This window comes from Ambystoma mexicanum, chromosome 1q (assembly GCF_040938575.1).
Source record: "Ambystoma mexicanum isolate Mex_15411 chromosome 1q, UKY_AmexF1_1, whole genome shotgun sequence".
Classification (NCBI taxonomy): domain Eukaryota; kingdom Metazoa; phylum Chordata; class Amphibia; order Caudata; family Ambystomatidae; genus Ambystoma; species Ambystoma mexicanum.
In genome coordinates this window covers 355,010,625-355,026,674 of record NC_090922.1, presented here as the reverse complement: position 1 = coordinate 355,026,674, position 16,050 = coordinate 355,010,625, and the positions used below count along the sequence as shown (strand labels likewise).

The 16,050-nt window shown below is 46.0% G+C and overlaps 1 protein-coding gene across 4 annotated transcripts in view; it reads right to left on the bottom strand.

Moving 5' to 3' along the window:
- NOD2 (nucleotide binding oligomerization domain containing 2) overlaps nucleotides 1–16,050 on the bottom strand; it is a 561,668-nt gene that overhangs the window by 83,934 nt on the left and 461,684 nt on the right. For 3 of the 4 annotated variants that reach the window (XM_069639465.1, XM_069639461.1, XM_069639467.1), the window contains exons 8-9: nucleotides 12,470–12,553; nucleotides 12,298–12,381 (exon numbers count right to left, since the gene is read on the bottom strand). The exons of the other annotated variant lie outside the window; for it this stretch is intronic. In XM_069639465.1, the coding sequence (XP_069495566.1) occupies nucleotides 12,298–12,381; nucleotides 12,470–12,553 (168 nt within the window). The remainder of the gene's footprint in view (nucleotides 1–12,297; nucleotides 12,382–12,469; nucleotides 12,554–16,050) is intronic. 4 annotated transcript variants of the gene reach the window in all.

Here is a 16,050-nt window from a genome sequence, read left to right as displayed (position 1 = left end):
TACAGAACCTACAGGTCGGGGCAATATAGTTGCCCTTTGAACAACTTGCGCGCTGATTTCCATAGTCGGCAGGAGGTTGAATCTGATTCACATCAGATGGTTTCTGTACACCAGACCTGGGAATCTCTTTAAGTAGTCCAGCATCTCACCATACGCTCTTACTTTGTGCTCCAGCTGTTTATGGAGTTTGTATGTATTTGCTTCTTCCCCAGTGACTATCCAGTTTTTTCCCTGCAGCTTTTTTAATTTTTTTAATTTATTTGAATTTATAAAGCGCACAACGGACCTGGGGAATCGTGGCGCTGTTACTGGTTACTGGCTTGGTCAGAATACATGTGAAGATGATACATAATACACTGATAAATGATTATATGGCATGGAGCGAATGACATGCATGATAAACTGGAGGAGCAGTGAAATATTCATGTGAACAGGTTCGTTTTCAAGAGTTTGCGGAAGACAGTGTAGGATTTTTCAATTCTTAGTGCAGTGAGCAGGGCATTCCAATTTTTCGGAGCCAGGTATTGAAAGCTGGAGCCTTCCGCTTTCATTCTTTTGAAGGTGGGTACATAGATTTGGTTGGTCAGGTGGGGTCTGGTGGGGTGGTTGGATGTGTGAGCCGTGATCCTATCTGAGAGGTACGTGGGGTGTCAGAGGAGAGGCATCGGTGGGTGATGGCCATAGTTTTGAAAAGGATGTGTTCTCTGACTGGTAGCCAGTGTGCTTCTTTCCTGGCCTGTGATAGATGTGCTCTTTTGGGAATGCTCAAAGCTGCTCTAAGCGCATTGTTCTGGGTGACTTGGAGTTTATTGAGGTTTTATATGGATGTGCCTAGCAAAGGGGCGTTGCAGTAATCAATTTTGATGCCGACTGTAGCTCTGGCAATGGATAGGCAGTTATTTGCGGAGAGGAATGGTTTGATTGCATTGATAATCTTTGTGGTGAGGGCAGCAGAAGAGGTTAACGCACTGACCTGTTGAGACATGGATAGGGAGGAGTCGAGGTAGACTCCCAATGTTTTCACTGCCATTGAGACTGTAATGGTGGAGTTGTCGATGCAGAAGCTTTTGTACGCGGTGGGGAGTTTGTTGAGTGTCTCTTTAGTGCCTACTATTTGGATTTTATTTTTTCCCCCATTTAGGCAGAGTCCGTTGGCTGCCATCCAGGTCTGAATAGCTGTGTATATCTTGGTTAGCGCTGCTGCGTCTTGGTCATAGTTCCCAGAGAGTGGGAGTAGGACTTGAGTGTCATCGGCATAGTTTGTATATGCTATGTCACGATGAGCAAGGTCATTGAAAAGGGGCAGGGTGAAGATATTATACAGAGTGGGGGTGGTGCAGGATCCCTGTGGTACACCACAGTGAATGGTTGTGAGGGTGGTGATTGCTGAGTCAGAGAAGACTCTCATTAGTCTTCCTTTGAGGAAGGAGGTGACCCATGCAATGGCTTGTGTTGATAAATGGGCATTGTTTTTTAGTTGAATTCCTAGGATGTCATGGTTGACGAGGTCGAAGGCATCGGACAAGTCTAGGAGGAGGAGAAGTGCTAGTTTGCCTTTGTCCAGCTTCATCTAAGTTTCATCCGGGTTAGTCATCCGCTCTTATGTTGAGGTGTCTGTTGATTCTAAGAGCTTTCTACACAAACTTTCCCAGCGTGAGCCTAATAGGTTGTCTCCCTTGGCTAGTTCATCATGGATCATTTGGAAACAAAAGGCAGGCTCAGGCAGTTTCTAAACCAAACGCCACAGGTTGGCTGGCCATACAGTGAATTTCCCGAAAAAGTACAGTGATTTCCAGTCCACAGATGCCCGAAGTGATATAAGGCCGAGCTCTCTTCTCATAATTTAGATCGGAATTGATTTTGGCAGACCAAGGACGTGCTTTCAGAACTTCCCTTCTAGTAATGGCCACAGCTGGCACCGGGTAGATAGCAAGGCCTCCAAACCGTATGTGAGTGCAGGAACCACCTTGGCTTTGTAGAAGTCCAGCACTGGTTTCAGCGAATAGGCACAGAATCTGCGTTTAAGGATTAAAGCTTGGTTGACCAAAGCTTCCACTTACCTTTTTAGGACTGCCATGCCACTGCCAGTGACATTTTCTTATCAGAATACAAATCAATGTTTTAGCCGTTACCCCGTAACAGGGTAAGGGCCCAGATGTAATGACCATATATCAAGGGTCATCCCTGCCACCAATCAGAAACACGTTCATCATTAGCCCTTCTAGGGATACTTTGGGACCGTTCACCTGAAATCCCGGAGTTGGAGAGTCTCCATATGGAGGCCACCAGGTCACCTCTGTGCTGCATCGGCATTTGGCTGTCATCAAAGAAGATGTCAAATGTGAAGCAGAAGAAGGCCACCTGTGCAGTCGGGGGTCAATCAATACATTTGGCAGTACTGGCGACAGCTCTGAAGACCAAATTGAAGCTTACATAGCATTCAGGTGGGTGAAGGGAGGGCCACCGCTTGCATTGGTCCACGCAGGAAGAGGCCTAGCAACGGAAGCATGTTTCCAACCAATCATATCCTGCCCAGTGGCCGGAGCAACCCAATCATGGACAGTGTAGAAGGGCGCTGAAAGGTCGAATAAAATCAAAGTGAAGACACCAGAACGGATTTAACACAGACTCGCTGTCATTCCTGGGCTGAGACCCATCTAAAATGGGTCAAGGAAACAGACTCTACAAAGGGCTGGAGTTCTTGTGTGACAGCACATTGCAAGTTCCCAGGGGAAGAGCAGCTAGGATACTGGAAGGCTGATCCACAGCAAAGGATCTGGAGAGGACACTCATTCAGGAACTAGAGGAGGAATCTTTTTGTACAGCAGCAAGAGGGGTCTACTACTGTTGGGCCAAACTTGGAAACCGTAATGGAGCTCAGCTTATCTCGACTTAAAGATTCTGTTATAGTGGTCACTGCAATTCCGCTCTGTCAGACACCATCTCCCCAATTATGTTGTGATTCTGTTCATCTCCAGATTTTGTGTACACATCTGTAACCACACTGGGAAACCAACTGTAGTCGGCCCTCACACCAAACAAATGCAATTCATTTGATTTGCTGGAGAAAAGGTTCTGCTTGTGGCTTATCGGAGGGCCTCCATTTACACTGCTCATTGGTTCCGGCATCAGCTGGGAATTGGATCTGACATTCCTACAGTATTTCTACCAGCAATTCCTTATGCTTTGCTCTGGGATAGGTTTCTGCTAAGGTATACATGGGGGACTGGGGGTGTCCTGTCTCTTTCCCATTCTTAGTATGAAACGGTTTCATTTCCCATTACGTCTTGGTTTGTATTTATGATTTTTCCGGGGTAACCCTTTAATTTCTTTCGAGAGCTGTAAGGAGAAATATTTGGCATCGTTCGGTTTTACTGGTTTAAACGATGTGGTAAGTGATAGAGATGGTATACGACCATTTAATTCAAGTTCAGGGCAGCATTTTGTGAAGCAGTGCCAAGTACTGTAGGTTTTACTTTGTTTATCACATTATAGTCGCAACAGCAGTCACTGAGTTCCTTAAATCAAAACTATGAATACAAACAGAGCCATCATCTTCCTGTAATAATATGGACAGCCATTTCTATCCATCGTCAAAGTGTAAAGGTTTCACCTGCGCTTTCATGCCCCTATCCATTGTAGTTGCCGAACTCTGGGGACATGCATGTGGGTTTCTGGATGCGGATCACCACATCTCCAGATGTGCTTTCCATTGCATTGCAATTGGCTAGGTTGGCAAACCAGTGTTTACTTTCTGTGGCAAAATCGTGATGCCGTTCATAGCGATCTGCCTCCTGGCACCAGGCAAAGGATTCTTCTGCTGACTTTAGACGCCATTGAATGGGCCCAGCAATGACAGGAGCAGAAGCTAGACCAATGATGCCTTTTAACAACCCAGCCACTGCTTTCCAGAACCACTGTACCATATGGCCATTCCCAGGGAGCATTTACTAACTCAGTGTCAAGAGATTAACTGTGCAAGCACTTTTGAGTGCTTAATTGGTTTCTTTTTTTGGAGTTAAATACAGTTTATGAAGCATTTGAGGTTTTATTTCAATGACCTTACTTTAGCTGCGCGCCACAGATCAACCGTGGCCCATTGAAGCCCTGCCCAGATATCTTTTTCATCTCTCCCTTGATTTTATGATGCCTACTTGCCTATTACTAAATGCAGACACCATACAGGGTCCCCCTTTGTGCTGGATTTAGGAGGTGCCTTGGTGAAATCCAGCTATTCTGATTGGCACCATGACCATAAAGTAGTATAATGTAGCCAGTGTGGAGAAATCTCCCCTTGTTCCTAGTTACAGCAAAAGATTGAGCCACCTAGGAGAGTTTTGAAGAATGTGATAGGATCTTGGAGAAATAAAAAGTCACTCACAGTAGTGACCCAAGTACTCCTAGTTCATAGTCCGCTTTCCTCCATACTGTATGCGCATCAACGTACGAGGACGGGAGCAGTGCCATTTTACCTCGCAAAAAATGTGATTTCCCCTTTAAATCTGAAGCATGCTAGGGAGCTGCCGCGGGCGTAGCCACACCCTGCTGGCCCCACCCACTGGTGCCTCACGTTAGTCCCCTCTGTAGCAACACATCCGATATGGACCAGTCTGCTAGATATTTTATTTAGGGGGATGGTGATGGGTCGTATGGAGGAAAGAGGACAATGAACTAGGAGTACTTCAGTCACAACTGTGAGTAACTTTTTATTGCTCCTGCATCCCATACCCCTTTCCTCCATATTGTATGGGCGATTCCAATGCACTATTTCTCAGGGAGGAGGACCAATTTATTATGAGCTATTGGTGAACAGGTAGTTAACGCTGCATCTGACCTCACACTTGTGTTAGGCAGTAATGTTTACAAAAGGCTGATGTGGCAGCCCAACTTATGATGTCCCACAGCACTTGTCTTTGGAACGCCAGCTGTGGCCATAGCCGTGACAGCATGTGCACGCATTCTTGATGGTGGTTGTTTAACCTGCAATTTGTGGGATTCTGAAGTTGCTGCTACACTCCATCTGGCTATGGATGCTTGTGACCTGGAGAGGAACCACCAAAGGTGACAAACAAGCTTCTGAATTTCTGATAAATGTTTGGTTCTATCCAAGTAAAATTGTAATGCTCCCGCATGTCTAGGAAATACAGAACTTTGTCAGCCTCAGATGTGGGATTTGGATACAAGGTTGGAAGTACTGGTTGAGGTGGAAGGCTGATGTAACCTTAGGAAGGAAATCAGGGTGGGTTCTCAGAACCACTTTGTCCCTATGGAATACTGTGTATGGCTCCTTTGCCGCAAATGCCTGAATTTCACTGACTCTGTGAGCAGATATCATCAATATGCAACCCATCGCCCGTTTGAAACTCACCCGAATCTCCCCAATAGGGAACAGGAATCTATTAAGGTAACCACATTTGATCCGTATGATTTGAGATTAGTGAATTAATGGGTTGACACAAATAAAACCCATATTCCAATACCCTAAAACTAACTCTGTTTATATCTTTTTGTCTCTTTATTATTTTACTTTATTTCGTCTACACTTATGTTTATTGTTTATTGTTTCTTCTCTATCTAACCTCTGTGCATTTCAAAAAACGTTTTTTCTAATATGTGGTACACATTGGTCTATGTTTAATGTTATGTTGTCAATGAATATAATTGAAAATAATTTTCTTTTTACTGAACCCTTGAATCCACCCCTTTCCCCCATCCCTTTTCTCTGTGACATGATATCTAAAACTCATTTCTGTTTTGTTTTGAAATGATCCGATTACAAAAATGTGGAATCCAAACAATGTTTTTGTAACTATGGTTTTGTGAATTTGATAACAAAATAGTGCCAACAAAGCCCCGATTTGACAAAGGCTTGTTCTAATGCCGAAGCACGTGTCATAAGCAAGGGCAATCGTTTAAATACAACCAACAACTGGTTTTTCAACTACTAATTTGGCGCAGTCTCGTTTCTGAGTAATCTTCATACTGTTTACCAATTCAAGTGGTTTTGAGTGGCTTTTTAAACCACAACTCAGTGTGACGCGACACATCAGAAATTACAAAGGAAAAGAAGCCACAACATCAATTTGTTTTATATCATCAATAGTGGTTTTCCACGTGACTAGCTTAATGGCAATGGATACTGTTGACTCAAGAGGTTTATGAGCCAGTGCCGCCAGAATTATATTCAAGTCCCACACTGGAAGAGGGCTTGAAATAGGGGGATACATCCTGGTAATCTCTTGTAAATTACTCTTGATTATAGGGTTAGCAGATGATAGCAAGAGCTATGAATCTGAATTCCTATATGCACAGATGGCAGCTACATTTGCTCAACATGTAGCCACGTGTAGCCCTGACTGAGGAGGATCTGTTGAAAAGGATAATAGATGATCAAGAGAGCATTGCAATGGGTTGACATTGTTATCCTTGTCCCAATAGCAGAACCTTGACCATTTACTGTTATATTGGCATGTGGTAGATTATTTCAAGTATTTTGAATTATCTGTACATTCTGTTGTGAAATATCTAAGAATCCCAGAGTTAATTCTTCAGGAATCATGCCCTGAGCGCTAACTTGTCCGGAGCCGGGTGTATCACTGTTCCACTCTGTTGTGTTAATAGGTGAAGTTGCTCTGACTATAACTGAATGGGCTTTTTCTGAGCTAGATGTAAGAGATCCGAGTACCACACTCTGATTGGCCATTCATTGAGTCCTTGAGCTTGTGAAGGATTCTTTGAATTTATGGAGTTGGGGAAATGCATAACGCCAAAGCCCATCCCACAGGATCTGGAAAGCATCCCCCAGAGATCTCATGCCTTCACCTGTGTAGAGGACAATTGGTGTTTTCCTGTGATGTGAAAAGGTCCACATTTGGATGTCCCCAAGAAATGAACATCGTGCTGAGAGCTATGTGGTTCAGTTCCCATTTGTCTTAGGTGGATTACAGCCTGCAGAGCCTGTCTGCTTCTATGTTCTGTTCCCCTGGAACAGTTTTGAGCTGAATGCCCTGATTCACAGCCCAATTGCATATCTTCACTGTGAATTTGCAAAGAGCTGGATACTGTGCCCCACCTTGCTTGTTGACATACTACATTTCAGTGGAACTGCCCATTCTGATGAGGACCGTCTTGTTCCTTATGATAAACTGGTACGCTTTTAACTCTCGAGCAAAAGCTGTTAGTTCCAGATAATGTATGTGGTACATTTCCTGCAGACTCCATTTCCTGTGAATAGTAAAGTCGATGAAGGTGGAACCCGACTCTTCCATGGAAGAATCTGTGGTAATCGTTACTGAATGAGGGGCTTGGCGAAAAGGAGTCCCCTTCATGACACTGGACTCCTGTTTCCACCACAAGAGTTATTGTTCTAAAGAGGAAGGGATCGAAATTTTGTCAGATTGATTTACTGTTTCCTTGTCTCACAAACTCGATAAGTGCATTTGGCGTGATCTCATCTTGAGTTTGGCTAGAGGTACTGTTAGAATGCAAGAAGCTAGGAGCCCTAATATGTGCTAATACCACCACGCTGACGTAGAGTGTCTCACAAGAAAGTGATTGACCGCTGATACAATATCTCTGGATCTTTCGTAGGTAGGGAACATTCTCTCTGTGACTTTGTGTTCCGACTTATCCCCAGAAACACTACGTTCTGTGATGGTGCTAACTCTGACTTCTTGAGGTTGATCGAGAACCCCAGGTCGAAGAGTATTTGCACCAGCCTATGACAGGAGACCATCGCATTCTCTGGTGAACTGGTTCAAATTAGCCAGGGGTCTAAGTAGGGATATATGTGATAACCCTCCATTCTGAGAACTACAGCAATGGAATTCATAATTTTTGTGAAAACTTGTGGGGAAGAGTTTAGTCCAAATGGAAGTACTCTGTACTCCAAAAGCTGACCCATCACTGTAGGGCGTGGCGTTTACATGTGTGGGTGTCTAATGGGGACATGCAGATAGGCGTCATTCTGGTCCAGAGAGCACATTCATTCTCCCTTACAGAGAGCCTTGGCTATATGCGCTGTCGTCACCATCTTGAACTTTCCTACAGGAAGGGAAAGGTTGAGGTATGATAGATCCAGGACTACGCACAGACCTGTCTGTTTTTTTTGTGAAACACAAAAATGCTTGCATAGTAGTCCAGACCCTCCTCCGCTTGTGGGACTTTTTCCACTGCCTGATCTTGAGCCAGCTTGATTATTTCTCTGAGAAGCGCTAATCAACCTATTTGTGGGAGGGGAGGTGTTGAAGGAGGGGGGTTAGAAGAGGGAGTCTACAACCCATGTAAGTGACTAATCTGAGCCACTTGTCTTGTAAGAGATTACACTATACTGGCACATGCCAGGCTTGTCTGCCCCTAACTGGGGTATCGTGGGCCCGGACGCTGGCCTCATTGTTTATTTGGATCTGAAGGTTGTCACGAGGATGGGGGACGAGAAAAACACTTTTGTTGCTGGATGCTGTTTCCTACGGTGTGTATATGGTGACCTGTCAGGTTGCCTGGCTCTCCTGAGATCATTTAAAGCCTGCCAATGTTCGGATCTTGGTTGTGCACTTGAAAAACTGCTTTGGCACAGGTTTAGACAAGATCACCAATTATTTTGCCATCTGTGTGCTTGTCTTTTATTTTGTTGATTCCTCATCTGTAGAAGCATGAAAAAGGTCTGTTACCTCAAAAGGAAGGTCTGAGATTCTGTCCTGCACCTCTGCTTTAAAATTAGAGGCGCGCATCCATGTCGACCTTCTCATATCCGTTGCCACACACTTGGCTCTGCTAGCTGTATCAATGTGAGATACAGAAGCTTCTAGCAATTATTTTTGCTTCGGTTAAACCTACTTTAAAGGCCACTTGATGTTCTATTGGCAGGTCAGGTAGAACATCCCTGATCTTTCTCCATAATTATTGGTTTGCTGCAGTAAGTAATGCATCAGCATTTGCTTGTCTGACGTGTAAACCCAAATTTAGGTACACCTTTTTACCAAAGGATTCCAAAAGCTTGACCTCTCTGGGTAAACAAGACGATGCAGATGCTGCGGACGAGTCTGACCCTGTGAAAGGCTTTGAATATAGGGATGCAGCGGCTAACACTGATGAATGTGGATGGGGATGAGAAGCCAACAGAACCGATTCACCTTCCAATTGCCTGAACCTGGCTTCAAGGCGTTTGTGCATGGAGTAAGCCACCATTTTTTCACAACCGCCAGTATATCTTTTTGCAAAGGTATTTGAGAGCGGTTAGTGTGTTGTAAAGCTAAAACCTCCAATAAAACACCTGCTTCCTGTTGCTCCTGGTATGGTATTGGTACTCTTAGGAATTCCGCCAGTCCACCCAAGCAATCATGAAAGACTTTTGCCGAACATGATGAATCTTCCTCTTCGTCATCATTTGTGTCTTTGTGGGGAGACCTTCCCTCATGGATACCAGACCACAAAGTCACATTCTGAATCATGTCAAGTGGCTGTGTAGGCGGTTCCAGACCCCGTATCGCACTAGAAACCGCCTGTGTTGGTGGAAAATTAACCTGTACCAGAAGTGGAGGTGGTGGTGCAGGCGGTGGAGGTGGTTGTGGAGGAGGAGGAGGAAAAGGTGGTGGAGGAGGTGCTGGCATCAGAGCAGATATCTGCAGCTCTGGTGGAGGCCACGAGGTTAAAACCCTTGGTAACACTTACCTAATTAAATTCTTCAGAATGCCAGTCATTTGTTGTAATCTCATAAGCAACACAACATGGTCGAAGAACCATTCTTCACATGCTCCGTGAGATGAGGATTGTCTCTGTGAAGCAGCAGCAGCCGCCATTGGGTTGTAAGTGGTGGAAGGCCTCTCTGAGACATGTCTGGCATGCTACCCAGGAGGCTCTGTTACATTTCTCGAAGGTAAGGGATATGAAGTACACCACAGCGACTGAGTTTGATGCGATTCACCTCTTGTTGCGGAATCCCCATAGCCTGACAGTGTCGTCAGTGGTGAGCGTCTGCCTGGCTGTGAGGCCCACTCTAAGGGGGAAGAACCCACTGAATATTGTGAATCTTCTTTCGACATATGCTCTGATGTGTCGACTTGTTTAGCTGATATAGCTGGGCAAGGTCTAATTGGGGTACAATGAGGATGGTTTCTTGGTGCAGAGCCCAGACCAAGAGGCTCCTTATTGCGCTCATCATGTTTCCTGGTAATGTGAATGACCTCAGATGTAGCTCCGGGAGGATTATTGCTTTCAGGAATGGAAGTCATTTTGCATACTGGTGCCCCCTCAGGCATAAGCCCGGTAGCAGAGCTATGAAGCCTCTTGGACTGGCGTCCAGTAGGAGGACCATTAGGCCCCTCTGTGAATGTCCTTGTAGAGTTAGACGACCCCTCAGTACATGCACAGGTAGCCTTAAGGGCCTCAGACCTAATGCTGGTGTGAGAGTCTGTAGTACCCCTCTCAGCTGAAGAGCTTCCTGGGAAGGAGTCTCCATGCTGAAGTGGTGAAGAAAAAAATGTGACTTACCGGTTTCTTTGATTTTCGTCGTGTGAAGGCCTTGAGGTGCTCAGGCGGGGATCGTGAGAAGATTTACCTCCACCTTGATAGACGGTCCTTGAGTGACCTCAGTGAAAGTGTGTCACACACCGCGCAAGAATCCCACTGATGATTAGCCACCAGACACTCTAAGCAGAGCGAATGAGGGTCTGAAGCTGAAAAGGATCTGTCGCAGGATGCGCACCTGGAGAACCTGCATGGAGCTGACATATGACAGGGAGCGAGGCACTGGAGGCCAGAGAAAAAGGAAAAAACACATGTACTAACGTGAGGCAGGTCCGATCACGTCTGAATGGAAAATAGCACTTAGGTGAGGGGGCGGTGGGCGGGGCCAGCAGGGTATGGGTATGCCCAAAACTGCACACTAGCGCTCTTCAAATTTAAAGAGGAAATTACATTTTTTGTTAGGCACAATGGTACCGGGACACATATACAGTATGGAGGAAAGGGGATGGGACGTAGGAGTATGTACTGCAGGTTCTCATGTAATGCGGCCATGGATGGCTGTTTGACTGCCTCAAAGTATACGTGCCCGGTGGGAAACTGTTTCAGGTAGCTCTAGTTAGGTCTTAAGTGCTGGGGTGGGAGGAGCCTTCACTGATTTCTTATGGGAAATCAGGACAAACTTATGTGCCCTTAGCATTTAAGGGGTTCAAAGCATTCTCCTGACTGGAGTGATGCAGGGATTTGAAGTCCACGACAATCACTCTTTAGGAACCATATTAAGGCAACAGCCGAGAAGAACCTGCCAAGGGCCAACACTGATTCAACTGACTAATGTATGTACAGAGAGGTAGGTAGTGAAGAGCCCCTGCTTGACAGTAAATGGCAGAGGTTTCTAGTTCCTGGCTACTATGAATGGCAAAGCAACATGTATGACAGACATGGGTTGGAATAAACAGAGATACTTAGGTTAGACAGGCTGTGGTAAAGCAGGGAGCGTTTCACTTTCCAGGAGCCAGATGGATGAAGGAGTCAAGTTGAGGATAGGTTAGGACCCCACATCTTTGAAATGAGTTCACAGTATATTTAGGAGCAGAGGTGCCTTTTCATTATGAGGAAAGCACCTATGAAATGTGAGGCAAAGCTTGCATGACTTTTGTTTATGTCTAAAGGTATTACCTATCCACAAGGGCCAAGTGACTATACGTTCTGATGGGACTTGACTGTTCTCATGAGAAATGAAATATTTAGAAGGATTAACTACCTCTACATTTTTTCTACATTCATCTAAACAGATGGGTACTGGAGTACTGTCCTGCTATATTTAAAACGAGCGATTGCTAACACTTTAATACATTTGAGCCTAGTGATCACCAACTCTGTCTTAGATGGTACTAGAATGCCCAAGTTACCTGCAATGGATTTAAGTGCTTACAAGTATAGTATGGTCCAGTTATGCAACTATGATTTGCAAACTCCAATTTCAATTCATACCCTCAAGAACTCAGGATGCCAAGCTGCAAAAGACATGGAATGTAGTAGGGTCCTGTCCCACAGATTTGTGAATTAACTGCTAGGCAGGAGCCAGGTTAGACAGCAGGTAGTTTCTCAGGGTAGTGTGTTTGCTGCTAGAGGTCCCAAGTATAAACTCCCCCCCCACATTATTTATGGCATGATCTAGGCTGTGTGTCTCTTATTTGCCTCCTAAATTGGCATTACACATATAACACTTTGCAACAAAAACTACCCATTAAATAAATACAAAACGAAACAATAGTTTTAAATGTATACTAATAATGCACCACTAAGATGAAAATATTTAAATAAAAGGCATACCAAAGTTCCTGCAGTGCTGGGTTCGTTCCAATCATGGTAGCCAGTGCCTGAGCACCAGTACTCCCAATGCTGTTCCCAACTAAACTGAAGAAAGCAAAGCAAAAACTGGATGAGATATTGCAAGGGCTGAGAAGCAAGGTGCACTGGCACATGACAGTTCGGTCAGACTTACCTTAACCATATTAAGCTTTGGTTGTTATGGAGAGCCTCTGCCAGGGCTCCAGCACCACTGCTTCCAACACTGTTGCCCCATAGTCTGCAAACATCAACACAGCCACTTGACTTATTATCTTCAGGCATAAGAATATGATATAATTTAAGATTAACGTGTCATTTATTTAATAGAGAATACATCAACTCAGCTGGTCTTAAATAGTATTATATAGTAAATAGTAAATAGTATCCACACTCTCCTTCTCGCCTCACATTTCTGACGTTTCTAAGAAGTCACACTACCAGCTGCACCTCCTCAGAGGTATCCTTCCTTTCCTCTCCTTCCCCCAGAAGCTCACTGTCTCCAGAGCCCTGGTTCTCTCGAAGCTGGACTACTGTAACAGCCTCTACCTAAATCTGCCTGCCTCTACTCTCTGCCCTCTGCAACTCATCCAGAACAGGACTGCGAGACTTGTCCTTGCCCTCAAGCCCCGGGACCGTATCTCTCCAGGACTGAAATCGCTACACTGGCTCCCTGTGGCTGCGAGGATTAAGTTCAAAACCCTCTGCATTGTCCACAAGGCCTTCTGGGGCATGGGGCCAAAATACCTTCAACTCTCCCTTCCTAAATATCTTCCTTCTCGAGCACTTCGCTCATCCGCCTCCAACTCCCTCAGGGTCAGCCGCTTCTCTAAGTAACGAGTTGGTGGGAGATCACTCTCTGCTGCAGGGGCCTCCCTCTGGAACAGCCTTCCTGCCTCCCTAAAACTTGAGGAGAACCATCTCCGGTTCCGGAAGCGCCTCAAAACCCTCCTCTTTGCTTCTGCTTTCTCTCCCCCTCTCCCCTACTAAATCACTGAAATTGTACTAAATCAGCAACTGGGCCACTCACCAATCTCGGTCCTTGGCCCAGCCACTCTCGCCTGCACTGCCTTCCCGGCAACCCTTGCACTGCGGGACTGTCTCTGTATCCCTCCAGCCCCTCTTCCCAGCACGTGTCTGCACTTATCTTGCACTTGCCACCAGCTGGCCCTTATTATTTATCTTGTTCATTACTAACCGTGTACTGCACTTTCCCCTCTCCCTTTCCCCCTTGCACTTTTCCCGTCCCCTTAACCTTGCACTTGCGCGATCTGAATGACACCTGGCCTAGTAGGATCGCTGTCTGTCTCCCTTTGTTCCCCCCTCCCTGCCTCGTCGCGCCTTGAAACACTTGTGTATAGGCGCGTTACAAATGCCATAGCATATCATATCATATCATAGTATGGAAGTATCAGGGCATACATTAATAGCAGACAATTCATGTTTGTTAGGGAAGATTTTCATATGGGTGATAACATTTCCTGACCTGTGTCAACCCCAGAACATTTTGCCTGAATTTGGTGATTATTTTCCCTTGTACCTAAGTGAAGGGGAATCTTTTCTCCTCTCATGTTGTCTTTTACTCTTTTTACGGGTGAGTGCATGATTGGAGCTATAGTTTCCTATAACTTTTGAGCTTAGGCTGGGTTGCCCCTTTGGGCTTCCCTGTTAATTTCTCTTTAATGTACTTGGGTGAACTACTGTTCTCAAGGGGTAAAGAGGGATTTTCATCCCCTTCACATTTTTATATAGTGAGCCAGCACACCCCACTTATGTGGACTGCTGGGGTAATACAATATGTCCCCTTTCTTACATTTTGTTACAATACTAAGTTTACATGAATGGCTGGAGGCAGTGTACTACTTTTATGACTATTAGTCATTATTACTCGCACGCTGTTAAATCAGCCTCGGTAATGCACAGAAGGGCCATCATTGCTATCATCATTTCTTATATGCTTGTTGTTTCTGAGGTCTTCCCCTGCCAATCTAGGCAGCAGCGACCTCAGTGGAAGTTTTGTCTTTAGCGGGAATCCTTTGTATTCCCCGCCTAGGCTTCAGAGTATCTCAGAAGGGAGTATCAGGCAGAACTCCACAACCCTTTGTCTTCCACCTTGCCTGAAAGGAACCAAGTCCCAGTGGAGGGGGGGGGGGACCGTGCCTTTCTGTAAATGGCAGGGAGAGATTGCAGAGGTTTTGCCTGCTGTTTAACCAGAGCCTGATGCACACCTTCCTTTCAATCAACCTGGGGATCTCATGAAGACCTGCATTTTGAGCCATCCCATGACGTGCTGCGACCTTGGTGGGCTGCAAACCACCAATACCCTGGGACCTCGAGCCTGGGTGCGATGAATGGTCTTCCGAAGTCCGAATCTGTCCGAAACATTGGTGGACTCCTGCTGGATCTCAAAAGACACGATTCGAATCCTTGAAGTCCCCTCACCAGAGTGTAGGACCAGCTTAGTGAAGAGAATCTAACTGGCGATATTCGTTCTTCATCTGGCTGCTGTAAAAAGGTACCAAATCCACAGAGCCGAAAGAATCGATGAAGAAGCCTTTGCTGGAAGCCTCCTCTGAAGACTGCTGCTGCAAGTACCCATCCAGTGTCCAGTTCTTTCGTCTCCAGACCAAGAATGCAGGGACCGGGTTGTGTGCTGCTGCATCCTGAAGGCATCCACACCGAAGCTCTTCTTTTCTCGTATGGTATTATGTAGGCTTGGGTAATACTTAACTCTGATGTGCATCCTGTGAGGCTGAGTTGGTGATTTCTGTGGTAAGGAGTTTGCCCATTCCACTTGCCTGTCATGATGCCTGCCCCCGGGGAACCAGACCAGGTCCAGCAACCCCGGAAGCAGGCATCACGTTATTTTGAGCAAGCCCAAAAAAACCCTGCTAGGGGCTGTCTGGGTGCGGTCCTGTCACCTATGGCGCCAGGCTCATATGGAGAGTCAGTCCTGGCGCCATAGGCGCCAGGCTCATAGAGTGGAACTTACCTGATGCAGACCATGCTGCAAGCTTACCTGATGCAGACCATGCTGCAGAGCTCCAAGCCAAATGAGGCTTGGAAGGGACTATTTTACCTAGGGACTATTTTTTACTCGGGTGGGCCTGGGGAGGAATACTTACCTGGGACTACTTTGGAGGCTATTTAAATCACGCCTGAAGAGCAGCACACACTTCGCGTTATTCTGCATCCAGCAGCGTAACGCTCACCGTGTCTGCAAGCCTGCTTCCAGTCTTCTGCCATGCCCGCCTCGAGTCTGCAGCTCCTAGAAAAAGGAAGGAACAGAAGGAGAAAAGGTTAGAATAAGAGCAAAACCTTCGATCCCTACCTGAAGTCCGGATCCACCGCGCCTTCGAGCTGGAAGAAAGAAGCATTTTACGCGCACCGCCTCGCCTGCTGCAGCGCCGTGCTGAACTCACCGGCCTTTGCAGCATCCTCACGACCCACCGCATCCTTCTGCACGTTCCCGCCGCACTCTGGCACCTAAGGGGAACACAAGAATAGCAAAGGTGAGCCAAGGGAATAAACAGAGGCAATAGTAACTACCCCGTATACTTACCTGATTACCGCTGGGGGTACTATTTCTCTTCACGGGTCGGTGCAGTCTCCATTGCATCCTCGTCGTACCCGGCCCCTAAGGGGAACAAAAGGACAACAAGGTGAGACAAAGGGACAAACAAGGGGAACTCTTCTCAATGCATTAGACTTACCTAATTTTACGGCCGGAGGCATTAT